Below are 19,748 nucleotides of genomic sequence, written 5' to 3' on the forward strand. Positions count from 1 at the left end.
ACCTGATTTAGACTTAAGACCCGAGGCAGGAACCGGCTCTGGGGTGAGCTGTGACGCCTCCGAGTCTTAATTCGAGCGGCGTATGGTTGGACGTTCCTCGGTCTGTACTGTTGTCTAATTCTGAGGTGGGAAATAATATTTAAAAAACAGTTTGTCACAGTTTAAAAGAGTAGTAGGTGGAGGAGGGGAGGGGTGTGTGAAATGTACATTGTTTTTTTTTGTACCTTGGCTTTAATTTATTAAATATATCTAAGACTGCAGCTCAATGACTCTTCACTGTGGGAGTAGATGAGTTCTGAAAACACTTCAATCAATCAAATCCTGCAGAGAGTTTACCTTCATCTCTCACACACAACACAAGTAGAAACATGATTTATTAGCTTCTATTGACTTATATCCAGACAATTTATTAAGGAAAGTTTGAAGATCTGGAGTCGGTCCAACAAATGTGAAATTATCTAAATTAATATTAATTATTATATAAGTATTATCAGTAGAAGTATGAAGTAGCATGAAATGGAAATACTCAAATAAAGTACAAGTAACTCAACGTTGTAATTAATTACTTTACAGCACTGCAAAGCCACATATAAATACTGTATCCTGACTCTTAAAAACACTGAAAACAACCTAATTTATTCATTTAAAATAAAACTGCAAAATTCCCCACACAGTCCAGATTACATGACAAACATGTTGCGTCCCAGTCCGACAATTTTACTTTATAATTTTCTGCAGTAAAAAGAGTGATTTCTTCACCTGTAACCACTTCCCACTCAATAATAATAATAATAAAGTCATAGCGGCTGCGCATGCGCACACAGTTGGAGCGTCTCCCACGTGTGTGTGGAGGTCTATCCTGTCAGTCTGCAGACCTGAACCATCCAGACCTCCACCAGTGAGTCCGTTCAGAAGTTCCTCCAGGACTCCTCGAGGCGTCTCAGCTTCTTCTTCTTCATCTCTAAACGAAACACTCAACGGCTGAAGCTGCTGCAGGTACGTGAAGCTAACTTTCACTAGCGGTCTGCTAACTGTGGTAGCTTTTAGCCTCTTAGCTTAGTTAGCTAGAAGAAACAAAACATGGGACACAAGCTGATGTGCTGCACACAGTTTAATGTCATGTGTTCAACTCTTCTGTCTCTAGTTGGGCTTTTACATGTACAGTGTAATTCAAATATACAGCTTTCAATAACCACACAATACAGTGTTGTACTGTAACTAAGTATATTAACTCAAGTACTATTTTTGAGGTACTTGTACTTTACTTGAGTATTAACATTTCAGGCAACTTTACACTTCTCTACTACATCTCAGAGGCAAATATAAGTTTTACTGCACTTCATTTATCTTAACTATAGATTCCAGTTACTTTGCAGATTTACTAATGAATTCTAATTATTATGGAAGTATTTAAAGTAATTAAAAGGATCTTTAAAATCCAATAAAGTATATTATTCTGAAATGAGCCATTCTACACAGTTTGTACTTTTCTTTTTGGTACTTCAAAGTATATTTTGATGCCAATACTTTTGTACTTTTATTTAAGTACGATTTGAGTTATTTCACTTCTACTGAAGTAATATATCTGAGTACTTCTTCCGCCACTACTAACACACAGAGACCAGTACTACTTAGTAAATTAAAGTACAATTAGCTGAAAATAGGAACAGTTTTGGTTTACTTCACCTTTGTTGTAAAATATTTTATATCTGGAATTCATTATATTTATTTATTTGAATGTGTTCCAGAGTTGAAAGCCTTTCATGGAGGAAGCCGATTGTCCTAATTTAGATTAACAGTAAAGTATTTTACAGTTGTGCTGTTATTTACTCTTTTACTGTCTTGTCTTCGGATGAATCTGAGAGGAGACGAGTTGGGAAACTACTTTGAGAAAAGTAGCTGTTCTCCGTGTGGTTGAGGACGAACACAAAGCTGCTGACTGAGCAGCGTGTGACCTGCAACATGCACACAATCCATCAGCTAACTGTGTTTGAGTTTAACTCAGATACACGATCATCTTCATAATGAAAGAGGCATAAAGTCACAGGAGCCTCGTATGACTTTTTATTTCTGAGAGACTTTTATCAAAGTTTTTATCAAACAATTTAGTCTTAATTGCTTTTAGACTTATTAGTAGTACAATATTTCACAGAGGAGGAACAGTTTACAACCAGTAATGCAATATATAAAGTACTATTTGCTTATTAAACATGTTGTAGAACAATTTAGATTATTGTCAATAAATTATACAGGATGATTTCTTTCACCTTTTTAAGTCAAAAGTATATAATCTGCGATTAGGTTGATCTACCATCAGACCACTGCAGATTTACCTCCAAACATTTCCTTGGTCTGAATAATAATAATAATAATAATAATAATAATAATCATTATCACACAAATACATTTATTTATAAAGCACTTAATTAAAAGTGACATCAAATACCAAAATAAATAATGGAATGCATGAGACCAGACAAAACAATCGGACAGCTCTGATAAAATCAGGTTATGACTTCTAATTAACAGGGTTCGTACTGTCATGGAAAACCTGGAAAAGTCATGGAATTTTAAAATGGTTATTTCCAGGCCTGGAAAAGTGCTTGAAAAAAATAAAATCCCAAAAGTCATGGAAATGTGTTATATTCATATTTTCATGTCGTTCATTTACGCTGAGTTGCCAGCCAGCGTTTCTCAGATTGGAGTGAGACGAGGAGAAAAGGTGATGTAGTGATCTTCGCAATAAAACATCTTTGATGTGACGTGTCGAGTCTTGGCCAATCAGCGTTCAGATGTCTACAGCGTCTTCATTTCCCTCCGTTACAGTTTAAGTTCCGTTATGTTCCGTTACCGTTCAGACTTGCTGGGTTAAGTTAACGTCCACTGCATGCGGAACTTTGTCGACTGTTAACGTTCGTCATTATTATCGCGATTTAGGAGGAAAAAACGTAACGTGATGAAACATGCAGCCCTCCCGTGTTCCGGTTCAGTTCACGCGGTCACTCATTAACGTTAAACCGGAACACCGGCGCATCTGGTGGCAGGTTGTTTTAACTCAAAGTAGAATGAGATGATTTTGTGGTCACCAAGAACCCTGAAGTAATGAGAGGGTTAAGGAGCCTGTACCTTCATTTCAGCAGGTTGCTAATGCAGAGGAGTGTATAGATCACAGCTATTATTTTACTCTTGATAAACTACTTCAGCCAGAGTAGATTATCATTTACATTTAAATAATTGAACTGGATTGAACGCATATTGATTGCAAATAGAAGATAGGCCACAATTCTACCAGCTGTACAGTAACAGTGGAAGTTAATATGAAGCCGTACAGTAACGGGGTTCAATGAAAACTAATCACTTTCTTTGTACAGGCGATGGTTCTCGCTACTCTTGCTATCTTTGTTTTTATTTGATCAAAACTTTTGAAAATGAGACCTCGGTCTCAATGGATTGTGTCTAAATAAAGGTTCATATTAATAATAGAGCAGAAATACTGATTAATAACTGAATAATAAATTCGTTTTTTGCTTCAAGTAAATGTCTTATCACTTAATTTTCTTCTCAGGGTATACCACAATGCTACATTTTAAAGCTCGTATTTAAAATAAAATTCTCGGAGCACAAATGTAGTTTCATGCTCTTAATGTCATTGACTTGACATCAGTGTCCACCATTGGGCCGCACTTCTTCATAGTTCTTGATCAACTGGGAGATCCTGACGACTTTAATGGTTGCCGGTATTGCATCATAGTCTGACCACAGGTACTCTGCAGACAGCACCTTGGTTGGCTTGTTGTACAGCAGGTACCTGCATGACAGAGAGACGGATAAGCAATCTATGTTCCATATCCATGTGTCTGATACTCAAGATCAGATTCTTCAAGAAAATAAGAAACTTGATGCAGTCTAATGAATAAAATAAATGTGATGAAGACTGGCGGATAAAAAAAACACATCAGAAATGAGCATATGAGCAGCTTAGACTCTCTTGAAACTTGTTCCTTAAAAATAAGAAGAGTAAAATCATTGAAAATGAGGGGATACATTGGGACACATGTACCTGTTGAGGTGACTCTCTTCCTGCCAAACAGCTTCGATGTTATTCTTAGCATCTTTCTCCGACTGTGTGTAACAGTATCTGATGAAAGAAAATAAGTAGAAGAGTCACTGTAGAGTTTTATTTTGTTTTTAAAATACATTTTAAACAAAACTTAAATTAGTCGTGGCAATCATCTCAAAAACCTATAAGAGGCTTAAATAATGGTCACATAGGTGGCGAAAGGTCACAAAGACAGAAAATATATTTATATATATATATATATATGTATATATTTGTAATTGTGATTTATGTTTTTAACAATGCACGAGATGTGAAGGGCAAAGGGTTTTACCCATCCAGTGTCTAAATGTAGACCTTATTGTCAGCTCTGTCCAATCACTACTCTCTATCCGCAGCACATTGTCCTTTCATTTAAATAGCAAAATAAAAATAACTTTAGAAATAATTAGATTTTGGTTACTTGACTAGCTTATACATGTCCTCCAGGTATCCACACCAGATAGCAGCAGTGTAATAGTAGTCTCCTTCATCAGCAGGAATGAAGGCCTTGGATTGGGGCCGGCGCTCATAAGGAAAGTCAGCCCTTTTGTTATTCTGAGAAAAAATAAAGATTGAGAAATATGGAATAGGAATGAGAGGCTATAGCCGATACCTGTGACAGCAGTTCATGCTGTGGCTGATCCTGCATAACACATGGTGTAATAGGTGAATCAATGAAAACATACAACAATTAGATCACATAACCTTATTATTATGATAAAAACTTCCATTAACTTGGCATGAATATACTGTAGGAAAGAGAGTAAAACCATGTAGCCACGGTGAAGCACCGCAGACAGCCGACTGAAAGACTCGGCTCCAACCCTGTTGTGAAAGACACTGTCGATGTCCATCATGTAAAGGTAGTCCGCTTCATTACGGATCTGAAAACATTACAGTTGAGATGTGAGATTGACTGCAACACGCAGAGACTCAACTGCATGAGCAAAGAATTATATTTAAGAGAAGCATATTATCTTTTGTGCCACTAATGACAGAGCTGTTCATGAATCCATTTGTTGGTTTTCTTTTGTAAGAACTAGTATGATCATTAAACAACTAAGCTATGAACATTTGAAAGCAACAGCTACTGAATGCAGCCATTTTGTGCGTTTCACTTCTTACCTGTTTGTCGATGGTGACGGTGGCCCATTTCATCCGACCAAGCACTACTTCCTGCCAGCGCTTGGCACTAGGGACGGTGATAACTGAGATATTCCGGCCCTTAGCCAGTTTAATCTGACAAACACACACAATACTTACATGTGTATTTGTGTACATTTATTTTTGGTTTGAGTCTAGTTAATGAATATGAAAACACCAGTCTTAAAGTGGCTTATTTGTCCAAGGGTTTCTGGATCACAACAGAGTAACAGTGAACTAAAAACGTTATTTTGCCACACAGAATTTATTGTTAAATCAGTTAAGCTGTGTAGCAGCCATGCACAACACTACTTTAAACATAGTAAGAAACAAAAACTCACTGGGGGGACATCTCCTTTGTTGTCTGTGAAGATGTAGTAAGTGACCCTGAAGTCAACAAGAAAGTACTTTTCAGCCGACTCCAGGAAGCCCTTTAGGAAACGTGTGTATCTGTTTGGAAGGAAAGAAGCGAGCCATGAAGATGAACAATTAGAAAAGGCAACACAAGACAAATAACACCGTGCAAAAGATAAGTAGTATTTACAGTATGTGAAGTAGCTTTACATTTTCAGATGTTATATTTCAGCCTGAAGCAATGGCTCATGTCAAACCTCACTCCTATAATATCCTGTGAGAATATCCTGTGTACCTACTTGCCAACAGCGAATAACACCACAGCAACTCTTGGGTCCATTCTCTTATAGATTGCATCGATAACCACTGGATCAAAGGTTCCCTCCCAAACCAGAGGAGCGTTCCAGTTTGTCGCTGAGTTCACATCAGTACGTCTTGGGAGAACAAATACATCGTGGATTCAGACTTTATGAAGCATTCCCAGGTCTTAGTCCAGCACTGATCAGTAGTTTGTCTCTGTGTTCAATATTCAATAAGTTGTGGCAGAAGATGATTCCAAATTAAATTATCACTTTACATCTCAGCATATACACAATGCATTAAAACATGCAAAATGTTGGATTTCACCAGTTACAATGACATACAATGGCAGAACATTTTAATAAAGTGAAGTCTGATCTTTGACTTTGTGAAGGAGATATGTTCATCGTTGATTATTCTATCAAATGTTATCATGTATACATTTTACACAGGAGAATAATGTGACATCTGTTTTGATTAGCTTACCCGATCGTTGTGCTTGGCTGAGCATATTTAACTCTGGAAAAAAAGGAGCAAAGATTCATTTAAATGTATCTTTACTATTCCAAAGACAACATGCAGGGGAAAATACAGTACAACGAATACAAAAGATCAATACAACAAAGATAAACATCAAAAACAACCATAAAGAAACAATACCAGAAGACCAGATACTAAAGATATCCACTGTCATGTCATGGTGCTGTGTGTCCAAACTCCTGATGAGCATGCTGCAATGTTTTTGTTGTGAGGTAAAAGTGCTAACCACTGATCTAAAAAATGTAAAATAATACCCAATAATGTTTTACACTGTGTTCACTGTGGGAATTAGCAATTGTTGATTACAGATAAAGCCTAAAGTCCCAGTGTAGTCATTGTCTACTCTGGGGCATAAAACTATCACTGAAAATATGAATCTGAGCTGATGTAAATGTAGCACAATTAAATCTGTGGTATTAGAAATAAAACTTTGCATTTCTTTCCTTCCTTATGTATTTACATGACTAGTCTTGCTTGATTTACATAATGATATGGTGCAAGCAGGATATTTGCATTGCAATCCAGCAGCAGAGGCGCAAAATAAGGTTTCTCCTTCATAGTCTTTGTCATCTAGTTAGAGTTACAATCTCGAAGATCTCTGTTTTGTTCACTTTGCCAGCACCAATGTAAAATAAGCTGTTTTTGCATTTCACTCCCCAGAAAGAACGTTGTTTTCATTGCCAGGAGGTGAACCAGAGTCTTATCAAGTGTAAATGGAAAGCTGTCGGTTTTCTCTCTGTTGGTGAAAAGAGAGGTTCATCCTCACCCAGTTTGCATTTTGAGTTCGCCGATCTTCCAGCTGCTATTGTCCTGGCAAAGACTTCAAAAAGAAACGCACAATATTTATTCATAATATGAGAAATTCATACAGTATGAAACTTCCTGGAACTGTTGGGCAGAGACGGGATTAATGAGCACTTACAAAGTGTGTCATTTAATTTAGAAGGTGATGTGGCGCAAGCAGGATATTTGTATTACATACCAGCAGCAGAGGCGCAATAAGTTTAACATATTGTTACGGCAAATACCAGCAAAGGCTGGAAAGCATGTTTCTCTTTCATATTCTTTGTCATCTATTTCGAGTTACAATATCGAAAATGTCAGTTTTGTTCACTTTGGCAGCGCCTATGTAAATAAGCTGCTGTGTAAATAAGCTGCTGTTTTTGTTGGTGAAAAGAAAAGTTCATCCTCACCCAGTGTTCATTTTGAGTTCACTGATCTCCCTGCAGTCATTGTCCTGGCAAAAACTTAAAAAAGAAACACAATATTTTCTCATAATATGAGAAATTCATACAGTATGAAACTCCCTGGAACTGTTGGGCAGAGACAGGATTCATGAGTACTTACAAAGCGTGTCATTTCATTTAGAAAGTTTTATAGCCAGTGGCTATGTGTACTGTGACTATTTGTTTTGGTAAATTACCCTTTGTTGAATTACCAGCTTGGTGGCTCTAATTTATTTGCTCTATGGTTAGTATCTGATGCATGTATTTGAAATGACACATGCTGTCTTCAGCGACATTACCAGATGGATGCGATGCTTGGCCCATGAAGGATATACAGGATCCTGTGAAGACACACAGATACAAAAAATTAATACATTGGTAGTTACAAGTTTTACACATAATTAAACTTGTTTGTGGTTTTTTTTTTTTTAAGAAACACTGATGTTTTAGTAATACTTTTTTTTTTTTACTCGTCTGATAATCTTTTACTGCCTTTTGTTGGTTTTAGGGCTCCATAATTTTACATAATTTATTATCATTTCATTCAGTCACGTGAGGCTGATCATTCCTGAGTGTCTGGTTTGATGAGTTATATAATTTAAGAGAAACCATAATGATATTCTGGGTTATTTAATAATGACGTCGACGTCACAATTTCAAATAAGTCATAAATAAGTCATAGGCTTATTACTAAGTTATACTGCGCTTATAAACAGAAAACTGTTTGTTAAAGAGATAACAGGCTACAGGGAGAAAACAAGTATTCTAAAAGTGATTTGCTTGTCGTCTTGCAAAGAGAACTAACAAAACATGAATTCAACCTTTTTACAAACTGGCATCATTACGTAGTTATTTCGGCATCCATTTTATTATGGGGTCAGATCAGTCTCAATAATTGCAAATGCACACAGAAAGACTCACAAATGCACGCAGAACGATTCACAAATACATTCCAATGCACACATAAATAAATTACGATTTATATAAATGTAAAAAAAAAAATCACAAATATATTTCTGCATTTGTATGTATTTCTGTGTGGATTTTTTTACATTTGTTTGTGGATTTGTATGCATTTGTTTGCGGATCGCTACACATTTATTTGTGGGTGTTTTGAGACTCCCCTGACGTGGCTGGATTCGCAAATGCATTTTTTTCAACATTCTAAATGTCAACCAACCACATGAGCGCAGCTTCCCACGAGGCTGCTAGCGTTAGAGTTGCACAATTTGCAGAGGTGACAGGTCACTTCCTGTTGCAAGCTGCCACTATTTTGGTGCGGATTCCGCGCACTTCCGCATTTCAGCATCCTTTAGAGCAGAGGTCGTCAACATTTTTCAGGCCAAGGACCCCCAAACTGATAGAGAGATGGAGCAGGGACCCCCGACTATATATATATATTGTATAAAATTGTGTTTTATATTAAACTGGGCCGAGTGCCATGTATAAACATACCTCTTTATTGTGCATTCAATACTAAGCTATTCAAATAATACACAGGTTCATATATTCATGTTTTTATTTTAAACATGTGCAAGGTACAGTGAGTAGGGAGGCCGTGCCACTGACATTTAGAAGCATGTCTTTAAATCCACATATTACATGTTGTGCTTTCTCCCCTCCTTCCCTTCCTCCTTTCTCTCTCCCTCAGTCTCCTATCATGTCAATCATTTGACTGGGTTCCACCAGTAAGGGCCGGCCGTGCTGCTCGGTGGGTTGCACCAACCGCAGGCTGGCCAATCGGCAGAGGGGGAGCCAAGAATAAAAGCAGGAATTCGCCTCAGGAGTTCAGCTGGTCTTAAGACTGTTTTCTGTCGATGCTGAGAGTTGGACTTCATGTTAATGTTTGTGGCGAGAGGTCAGTCTGGGGTACCCTTTACATTTGCAAACACGCAGTTGATTTTCTTTGTCGAGATACACTAGGCTTATTGTTCGGTGCAAAATTCCATGTTGGTTCATTTGTGTATTATTTGGGTTGTTTTGTGCTCGTCCCTAATCATCCCCTGGACCAGAAGAAATAGGGACGTAACAATACACATTAATATGAATCCAACATATTGTAGCGAATGGATAAATGGAGGCAGAAGATGTTATCTTGCAGTCAGAATTAAACACATTCAGCGACACACAGGAGCTCTCTCAAGCTGGTCCCCGGTTCACTCACAGCGCGAGACTAGTCTGGACCTGTGTGTCAAGCCCCCTGCACACACAGGGGAGGACCCGCCCTATTGTTCAGCGGTTCCGTGTTGGTCATTATTTAGTGTATTTTGACTATGTTCTGATCGTCACTTTTCAAAAGTATTTCTTTGTCATAACTCGAGATAATCTACAGACCTGGCTGTAAGCAATTTTATGTAGGAATTAGGAGTAAGAGGTAAAATATGTATTTTTGATTTTGGGGTGAGCTGTCTCTTTAAATAGTTTTGCCTCTGTTGGAAAAATACAGAATGATCTATGCATAATGTTTGTACTTTTTCATGATGCTTGGTAACTGAGAAACAGAAACTGTCTCATAATAGCCGTGACCTTGCAGTCCACAGGATGTCTTTGAAGATGGATAACATTGAAGTTTGTTTCGAAGGAAGATAAAGGAGGACTGATTCAACCTGGTACCAACCCTCACCTTACTTTGTTATGAAGCTTGTTTATCACTGTGTATAAAAGACAGGGACTCAGAGACAGATCTCTGAGCAGCAACTTGACGCATAACTGTATGTGATGCAACTCTGCTCCTTGCAAGAATAAATATCCTGATTATTGATATCACACTTGGTGTCGAGTAGAATTTTTCAGCAAATTGTAGTGTAAAGTAAAGAAAAACGTCTTACCCACAAAAGACGAGAAGACAGCCAAGACCTACCAAAATACGGTTCCTTGTAATGTAGCGCAACATATCAACTCTGTGAATAATTTATACAACAATATTGAACAACAGAAAAACAAATTAACAGACGAAACTAAGAGCACTGTCCGTATGCTTATTCCTATAGTGTAAAATAACAGACGGTACATTTGGTATTTATATATCCGGTTAACAGAGGGGGAGGTTCTACTGAGCATGAGGAAAGATCAATGGTGTGACGACTCACATGAATGCAATTCCCCTTCCTGTTTTATTTTGTCATTCACTTACTATGGTTACTCCGTTACTTTACTGCCTTTGTTTAGTTTCCAACCTGTTTTGTCCCTCACCTATGTTCTATTTGCTCATCAGATCTTCCCTGTTCTTAAACGCTGTTTACCTATTATATCAGTCATTTCGTTTAGACGAGTTCTCCATGCCAGTTTATATCCTTGCGAGTCCTGAAACCAGTTTTTCTGCTCCTGTGATAGTTTGTAGTGTTGTTAATCTTTTTGACCATTTAATATGCGTGTGAATTCCGCTTGATGCCTGTCCTGCTTTGTTTTCTTGTTTCTGAACTGAGCCTCAGTAAAACTTAGATTTTTTGCAACTTCATTCTCTGGTCTGTTCACTGCGTTTGAGTCGTACTCTGTTCATCACAAACAGGGTCTTAAAGAGTAACATAACAATGAGGAGTAAGAATGGGTCAATTGTTAATAAAATATAGAAAATTAGATTAGACATTATTGCCAGTGCTTTGATAATGAAATGCATGTCTCCCCTAGACTGTGAGCAGGGAGGGGTCTGAAAGGTGTCCTTGTTTGCGCGTACATGAGGGTGTGTGCGTGTGTGTGTGTGTGTGTGTGTGTGTGAATTACTGTCAACCATTGTCCCCATAGAGGATGGCGCATCGAGGGGTCTGAAAGGTGGCCTTGATTGCGCGTACATGAGGGTTTGTGTGTGGATGTGAGTGTGTGTGCGTGTGTGTGGGTGTGTGTATGTGTGGGTCATCTACAGTGTATCGCTATGCATGCCAGGATGTGTGAAAACTGAACTTTTTTTCCGCGTTCATGAGAGGGCGTGTGTGTGTGTGTGTGTGTGTGTGGGTGTGGCTTGCAGCCTAGAGCATGGCTTTCAGGCTGTGGGGGAGGGCTATTAACAGGCCACTTAGTGAAGACACCAGTCTCTTGAAACATGATGTTTTTATTTATAACGTTTGTGTAGCAATATAGTAACAAAATATTCAACTTTAGTGGATATTTTAAGTTTTATTTTTGAGACTGTATTAATTTAAAGGGCTACCCAGAAGGCAGGAGAGCAACATGTATTTTAGAACCTAAAAGAATGGGAGAAAATACTAAAACAACCAGGGTTAATTAAGAATATTTGTGATGTCATGTACGCGCAATTAAGACCACCTTTCAGACCCCTCGATGCGCCATCCTCTATAGGGACAATGGTTGACAGTAATTCTCTCACACACACACACACACACACACACATGTACGCGCAAACAAGGACACCTTTCAGACCCCTCCCTGCTCACAGTCTAGGGGAGACACCAGCCTGCTACAGCATGAGTAAATAAGTTTCAGTCACACAAACACCTCTCTCTACGCAACCCTACACACAGAAACAGTAAAAAACGTAATACATTCACTACATACGCAATAAAGCAGTTTTCAGATCATTATGCAAATAATAATAATAAAAGTCATAAATCATAAAATGCACACTTCACGTGCACGCGCAATCTGGTGCACTTACATGCACACGCGAAAGTATACCCTCTATACTACTCACAGTAATCAGGTTTCTGCAGTGCACGTAAAGACGTCCTATGGTTTCCAGCAGCCTGGTTTCTTGTGAGTGTCTGATGTGACGTCCTGCTGTGTTTCAGATGGTGCACATCTTTGCCAGTGAGACGGACCACTTCCCACCCATCAAGGCTCTGTTTGAGCTGGTGACGTCGGTAACGCTGTCCATCTTCCAGCAAGGTAGGGGGTCCAGCAGGGGGCGGGACTTGTGAACGCTGTCAAATGTGTCATGTTCAAGTCAGTGATATAGACCTTCTGAATGTTTCTGATCATATCTGATTTCACAGGATCCAAAATCAAGAGTTTTAAGAGCAGAGAGGTCGAAAAAATAAAAGTTCACAAATGTATTCTAGAGCTGTACCGAATGTCTGTTTAATTTTATTACATTTGAAGTGTTAATTGAATTTTTGAAGCAATTCGAATCTTGATTTAGATTTCAGATGTCAACGCTACGAAGGAAGCTTCGAAGTGTTCGGTGCAGCTCTAGCATATTATGGTGATACACTCGCTTTTATCTTGCTGTTGCATTTCTAGATAATAAACAATACACTCTAAACAATTTCACCGTAAAATAACGGTAACTTACTGGCAGCAGGGACGCCAGTAATTTACTGTTTTTTTTACGATGAAGCTACCGTAATTTACTTTTACGGTATCTTACCGTATACTGGGTTACGGTATGTGATAGTAGGATAATTGGGTTTTACGGTGATTTTACATTATATGCCAGAATGTTACCATTTATTTACAAAGGGTAATACAACCCAATACTTTTGCATTTAATTTCCAACAAATAAAATAATCACAATAGACATTCAATACATAATTGTTGCAGTTTAATACATGTTCTCAAGACAAATAATAAAGGGACATTTGTATTACATCACAAAATTCACAATGTACTGCATGGTTGGAAGAAAAATCATAAAATCTTTAATGACCGGCTTAACTGAACTCATGAGGATAACCTCAGACTAGTAGCTCCGGCTCACCAGGTCAGATCTGTTCTGTGTCTGTGAGGTCACCAGTGTGCCTGCATGCTTAATAAACTCACAACATCACAGCAACTTCTGAACTGGACTTGAATGATTTCTTCAACACATACCACTCCAGGTATCGCTACCTAAACAACAGTAGCATACCACTCTTGGGATAGGTACCTACCTCTGAACAACAGTAGCATACCACTCTTGGGATAGGTACCTACCTCTGAACAACAGTAGCACACCACTCTTGGGATAGGTACACACCTCTGAACAACAGCATACCATCGGCCACTTTTCGATCGGAGCGTCACTGCCTCAGACACTGAATCAAAATAGCATTAAGAGTGAAATGCTGAACTGCATGAACTCACACATGAATGAAAACATTAAAAGAGGACTTGACTGCAGCGTCTGGCAGGTATCCTCAAATCTCTGATGATGAGTGACTGTAAAACAAACTAAATAAAAACACAATGTTCTGAACTTCTGACATCCAGGATGAACAAACTTAAAAGAAGCTTTGGGTGTGCAACTGTGGGTTCGCATGTGCCTCACACATATTAACATGCAAGTCTTTACAAAAAGCTAATACAACAATACCATACAGTTTAAATCAACAGACTATGTGATGAGCTGATCACGTTAGGTGAAGAAATGAAGCTCAGACAATGGACCACAATGGACTAACGTTCAACACTAAAATGAGTTTGATCTGGTGTTAATGTTGCTCCTGTGATAACACACACGTAACGTTAGCGTTACCTCAACTGTTCATCGTCTTGAACAAACGTCGGTGATTTCTGGTCCGCTCTCCCTTTTGGTAATCGCACCGTTTGCGGTCCTACAGTTGGTTCAATAAGAGCACAAGCAAACACAAGTTAGGTTATTAACATTACATCTTAACACTGTAATTGGTGATTAACTTTATTTATGTTAACTTAGCTAGCCAACAGCAAAGCAAGTTAACCTTTCTAAGGCTACTTGAGCTCGAGCTAGCTAACGTCACAGAGCTAACGTTAGCTCCACCAATATTAGCAACCTAATGTAATGAAACAGACCAAGTGAAACATTATCTGAGATGTTAACAGTTCAATAATCATGAAGACAAAACAATAATGGAGACTTTGAATTTCGGGTGATAAGCTTAACGCTACCTTGGCTCCTCGGTTGATCTCCACGTGGAATATACTCAGAAGGATGAACTGAAGCTGTTGTGTCCAAAGTCACATTCAGGAGCAGTCGGTCACTCTTGTCACTCAAAAATGACTTTTAGGCAATGAGCAGTTTGAATAATAAAAAATATTCTATCGTCTTTACAGACACATTAACCTACAATAGACAGTACGATGTAGATGGATTGTGATTCACTGAACTTGTATAGAGAAGCGTATTTCCACCACTTCACAGAAAATAATGTATCATGCTGATAAATTACAGTAGTCTGCTGCTATTGTTAATTGAAGGCATTAACTGTTAATTTACGGCATTGACTGTTAATTTACATGCGAGGGATGAACATTTAACTGTATGTTACGGTTATTATGAAATACAGTAAGATACCGTTTTAAATACAATGTAAATTTACAGCAATTCATTACAGTGTAGATAAAAGGTCTGGGGGCCACACATCAACAGGTCACTGGACTGTGTCGTCACAGTGGACCTTTAAATGTTTGCTCCCAACAATCATTAATGCAGCGCTAACATCTCAATCATTTGATCTTTTGCAGACGTTCTTAAAAATCGTTTTAAGAATATTATGGTTTGCTTCAAACTTATGTAATGTTTTCTATATTTATCAGCTTAGTATTTGCTTATTTAATTTATTTGTATTTACTGCTTCAGTGTTTGAGCTGCATGACGATGACTTTGGTTTTGTTCAGTGTGGATCAGGAGTGTGTTAATGTGCCAGACTTGGGTTCTGATGTACATGAATGAGATGATGTGACTTCATCCAGCTCCACCTCCGGGTTAGGACACCTGAACCAGCTCTGTGTGCCGCTCCCCTTCCCTTTGTGTTGTCCCCTCTCTCCTCTCCTCCTGTCACGCTTTGACTTGTTTAAGTAATGGCTGCCTCTCCTCCTGCTCTCTGAACTCTTTCCTTTCTGAGCAGGTGCCTTTAAGTAGACAGGATACAGTCTCACAGCACAGAGACCACTTAGCTTATTCAGTTGGCTGACATGTAAGCAGCAGGTTTAGAGTCGGGTTCTCCACCACAGCCCTCTGAATAAGCCCTGTATGCTCTCCAGGGGTTTGTGTGTGTGTGGACGAGGTCTGGAGGGGGGAGTCTGGGAACAGCTGACGCTGGACGCTTACTACAGACGCTTATTTTGTTTCATTACAAGTTTGTTGTTGGAGTCCCCTCCCCCATCCCCCCCCCCCGAACCCAACATCAATGTGGATTCTTCATGTCCAGAAGCTTCTACAGGAAATGTGTGTTTAATTGTGCATCAATCTGCCATAAAAACAACCCCAGCTAATTATAGTAGTCTGTGTCCAGCAGCACATAGGGGGGGGTAGTGAGATCAGAACCCATCCTGATCTGTGAGTGTGATTCATACGGATGGTTATGGTGGATCAGAACCAGCTCTGAATGAAACCCTTCACAGAAACCTCCTCCCCCTGAGGCTCAGTCTGAGCGTCACACTGATGCCAGCGGTGCCTCGAGGGAAGGAGGTGAAAGGGGGGTTCATTCAGGTTTGGTGACTGTTGAATCTATTCAGTTGCTGTTTGTATATTATTCTTATTCTCTTATGATTTCTTAAGTTTCATCTTTATTATATTTTAGGACCCAGGGATCATCCTGATATTGTTGATTAATTTATGCAACTCCAAGCTCAGGTGTGTTTTTGGTTTCTTATTTCATTCACTTTGGGTTTCTCTCTCTCTCTTTCTCTCTTTTTGTACTTTCTCCCTGTTTCCCTGTCCTCTCCTCCCTCTTCTACCTCTTTCTGTTCTTTGTTACTGGGCCCTCAGGGGTCCCATCACACAGGCGAGGCCGTGGAATGAAACGTGAGAGGAATGTTTGAAAAAGGCTTTTGATTCTAACAGTCAGCTCACCACACAAAGAGCAGCCCACCTTTAGCTCTTTATTTGTGCATATAATTATAATTATAATAATACTAACATAAGAAAACGCACAAGTGGGATGAAAAAACCCGGAGGGCTAGTAAGAGCAATTAATTTACCACCAATTTACAAACAGATAAAAGTATTTTAAATTAACTAACCGAAAGAAAACAAAACATACTGAAGACAAAACATCAGAAAGCACCAACATCAGTCATGAAGGACATTTAAACACGTTAAGCTGAATAACTCGTCATTTTCAAGTAGCTCTGTTGTCTTTCTTTGAAATGAAGCCGCAGAGTTTGACGTCATGGACGCATGAGTTTTCTCAGCACGCAACAGTCAGAAAAACATGCTAACGTTGATTAACTTCATTTATAAAGAGAAGAAAGTCTGGATAGAGATTCAGACACCTGAACTTGCGTATAGGCCGACACTGAGTACCGATCAAATATCGTTACGTTTAAAAAAACACATCAAACTTTTACTGGTGGGATTTTCTACTGTAAAAATATGAATAAATAATATTTTACTAGCTCCGTCTAACGTAACACTCCCCGCTAGCACCGAACATTACTGAGCAACACTCACTCGTTGGCTACTTCATTGATCTTATATTTTATAATGCTCAGCTGGCTGCTCAGGAGTGAGGGCCTGTTTGTAAACACTTAATGCATGAAGACTATTTTAAGCATTTTTACTCAATATTTTCAACATCAGGGCACATTTGCTCCTTTTGATAAGAACATCAGCTCACTCAGCGCCTCTTCAGATGGAGTATTTGCGCTAACGCGGCGCTCTGGGGAGGCTGATCCTGAATGAGTTCATTATTACAAGATGATTATTTATCTTTATCTGCACATGCACACGACGCCCCCAAACACTCCAAACACAACTATACACTACTAATATAAGCAACTAGAAAATGTGCCATAATACCACGTATTTCTGGCCACGAATAGGCATTTTATTTACTGCGCTTCGATATTGCAACAACAAGCTAACGGCTAAACGGCTAATCCATAGATCCCAGAGCATTAGAATTCAACACAGAACCCATAAATACCTTCGGTTTTTCTCTCCGTGAAACCAGTAAGCTGTGAGCCAACAACGCCAGCACAAGAGATCACTTCACCGGAAAAAATGATCGCCATCTGCTTACCTTTATCAAGAATCACGAAAAGAACGGCAATAATTATCCAGTTCAAAGCTAGAAACATTGTTGGCAAGTACATCCTGTCTGTTTCTCATCTGTTTCCTGTAGAAGGGGGGTCAATCTAACTTGCTGGACCCGGGGGTGGGTGGTCAGACTTTTGGCGAATGGAATTTTACGTTCGGAGTAGACCTTGTAGTTACAGAATTGAAGTCTCTTTAGTATGGGTATGCCATTTTCGAGCAGAGGCCTAAAAATAGGGCTAGTGTTTAAAAGGTTGTACTTACACACTGCTGTTGCATATTCAATGCAGTCAACCCAAAACAAAAGTCATGTTTCAAATACAATTGATTTTTGAGAAAAGCAAACCCGTCACTGCCTTTGGTTTGACTTAAGTTCCCAATTAATTCAAAGTTTGATTCTTTGCAATTTGTTTGTTATACCTGCCGAGTTGTGCATTGGAGGATCTCTGTACGGGTTTGGATGTAGTTTTTCCTAAACGGATGGAGAGAGTACTAAAGCCTGGTAGGCAGATCTGGTCTCAGTGCTGTGTTGCTGTCGGATCCGTCTACCAGGCTGAGCGCGTATTGTTGCTAGCAGTATTCTGAAGCAGCTTATGCAGTGCAATGTGGTGAAGCAGTGCCGAGTGGGTCGGGCCGTCGAGGCATGCTCTGTTTAATGCCTTTATCTGCCTCTTAGGCCCTCAAACGGAAGCCCGATTTGTTCTTGTCTGAGAGTCTTGACGTGAAAGCAGTGTTCCACTGCGGTAAGTTTACACACACACACACACGTTTCTTTTTTTGACACCATCCTGCAGTTGTTTATTTATGTTTCTGACTCCTTCTCCCAATTCTAGGAGTTCTGTCACTCAAATTTCCTGAGGCTCCGACAGTCAAGTCAACGTGCTTGTTCTTTGTGAGCGCACACACACAAACACACACACACACAAATAAACATACACACACACACACACACACACACACACACACCCTGAAACCCTACACGTTTGTCGATGAGTCATTTGCAGTGGCGGCTGGTGGAAAATTTTCTAGGTATCAATTTCAGCAAACATCCCAGTATGATTTAATGCAATAAAATTAAAGTATCAAACACGCATTACTACTTTGCAGTTAAATATTTAACATTTATTCCAACATGAAAAAAAGCAGTAAATAACACTTATATAATATAATATAACATGTTTATTTATTGAGATGCCCCTATGGACCTTGTTATAGGAGGTAAAGATCAGGACAAGTAAACATGAAGTGTAATTATGAATACTGATGTTAAATTAAGCTATGATGAGTTTTCACTGTTAATTTACCATCTATATTACATGTTGATGCCTCCATGACCAAGTTAAGCAGATGAGACTGAGGACAACTATGTAGAAGAAAAGATGTCCACTTTGCCTAATATGTAGCTTGACAGAGTTCTCCATGTGTGTCCTGGTGTTCTCATGTTTCCTTACCTCCTCATCCCTCACTCCCTAACTGTCCGTGCTGGATCTGTCCCCGTTGTTTTAAAAAGCTAAATAAGTTATTAGCATGACGTCATCCAGCTAGCCAAACCTGTCTGGTGTACAGCTAGTACAGAAGCTTCGCATGTACTGCTTCCCTTTCCCGCTAGTCTGCTGTCTGATTGGCCAAATCCCAATGTCCCCCCTAAACCCTCAAACCCTGAACCCTCAAGGACTTACTGACGTCACCTGGTAAGTGGTTGAGTGTGAGAGACTGTGAGGGCTTTGCTGCAACATATCACGTTACTATGAAAACGGCAAAAAAATATGATGTATAATTGTGGGTATTTATTTTATACTTTGTACTCCCTGATTTGAACGTCTTTCAGACTCTTTCCTCACAAGTTGAGAGGTAACTTCATATAATATATTTACTCGCTTTTGTCAAAACGGATTCAATGACAAAATCAAATATTTGATGAATAAATAAATAAATATCCTCTGATTTCATGTTTATTTTTTGTTCCATCTTTAACCCTTGATGTTTCTGAGTAAATTTAATATGACAGGCTGAACACACTGAGCCATCCTCTTTGTTTACCTTTTTTTTACTTCTCCATGCGTCCACTGGTTACCCCGTGTTTAACGTCACATTGCAATGATTTGTGGGTAATTCCCTTAGGCTAAGTCAGCATACCACGCTGACTTAAGGAAAGGGTCCATAAAGGGTTCAAAATGTCTGCGAGAAAGCCCTCAA

The 19,748-nt window shown here is 39.0% G+C and overlaps 1 protein-coding gene and 1 long non-coding RNA gene across 2 annotated transcripts; one reads left to right on the forward strand and one right to left on the reverse strand.

Moving 5' to 3' along the window:
* Positions 1 to 764: 764 nt before the first annotated feature.
* LOC142946339 (uncharacterized) lies at positions 765 to 10,430 on the forward strand. The gene is made up of 2 exons (XR_012953061.1): positions 765 to 996; positions 9,314 to 10,430. It is a non-coding gene; the product is annotated as an uncharacterized LOC142946339 (long non-coding RNA).
* LOC142946338 (globoside alpha-1,3-N-acetylgalactosaminyltransferase 1-like) lies at positions 2,049 to 10,697 on the reverse strand. Its single transcript, XM_076087491.1, has 12 exons — positions 10,491 to 10,697; positions 7,962 to 8,003; positions 7,630 to 7,683; positions 7,203 to 7,256; positions 6,383 to 6,415; positions 5,896 to 6,030; positions 5,584 to 5,692; positions 5,225 to 5,338; positions 4,870 to 4,983; positions 4,521 to 4,654; positions 4,061 to 4,138; positions 2,049 to 3,808 (listed from the first exon to the last, which is right to left on the reverse strand). The coding sequence occupies exons 1-12, from the start codon at positions 10,553 to 10,555 to the stop codon at positions 3,661 to 3,663; spliced, it is 1,080 nt and encodes a 359-aa protein (XP_075943606.1). The 5' UTR covers positions 10,556 to 10,697; the 3' UTR covers positions 2,049 to 3,660.
* Between the last annotated feature and the right edge of the window lie 9,051 nt (positions 10,698 to 19,748).

The sequence above is a fragment of the Anarhichas minor genome, unplaced genomic scaffold, assembly GCF_050575085.1.
Source record: "Anarhichas minor isolate MPS153535 unplaced genomic scaffold, ASM5057508v1 ptg000010l, whole genome shotgun sequence".
In the NCBI taxonomy this organism is placed as follows: Eukaryota; Metazoa; Chordata; class Actinopteri; order Perciformes; family Anarhichadidae; genus Anarhichas; species Anarhichas minor.

Bases quoted from the DNA above. Each gene is read 5' to 3' on its own strand.
- LOC142946338 (XM_076087491.1), bottom strand. From the start codon at position 10,555: ATGTTGCGCTACATTACAAGGAACCGTATTTTGGTAGGTCTTGGCTGT. The intron at 6,031-6,382 runs GTAAGCTAATCA...TGTTCTCCCAAG, and splicing joins CAGCCAAGCACAACGATCGG to ACGTACTGATGTGAACTCAG. The intron at 4,984-5,224 runs GTAAGAAGTGAA...TAATGTTTTCAG, and splicing joins CCGTCACCATCGACAAACAG to ATCCGTAATGAAGCGGACTA.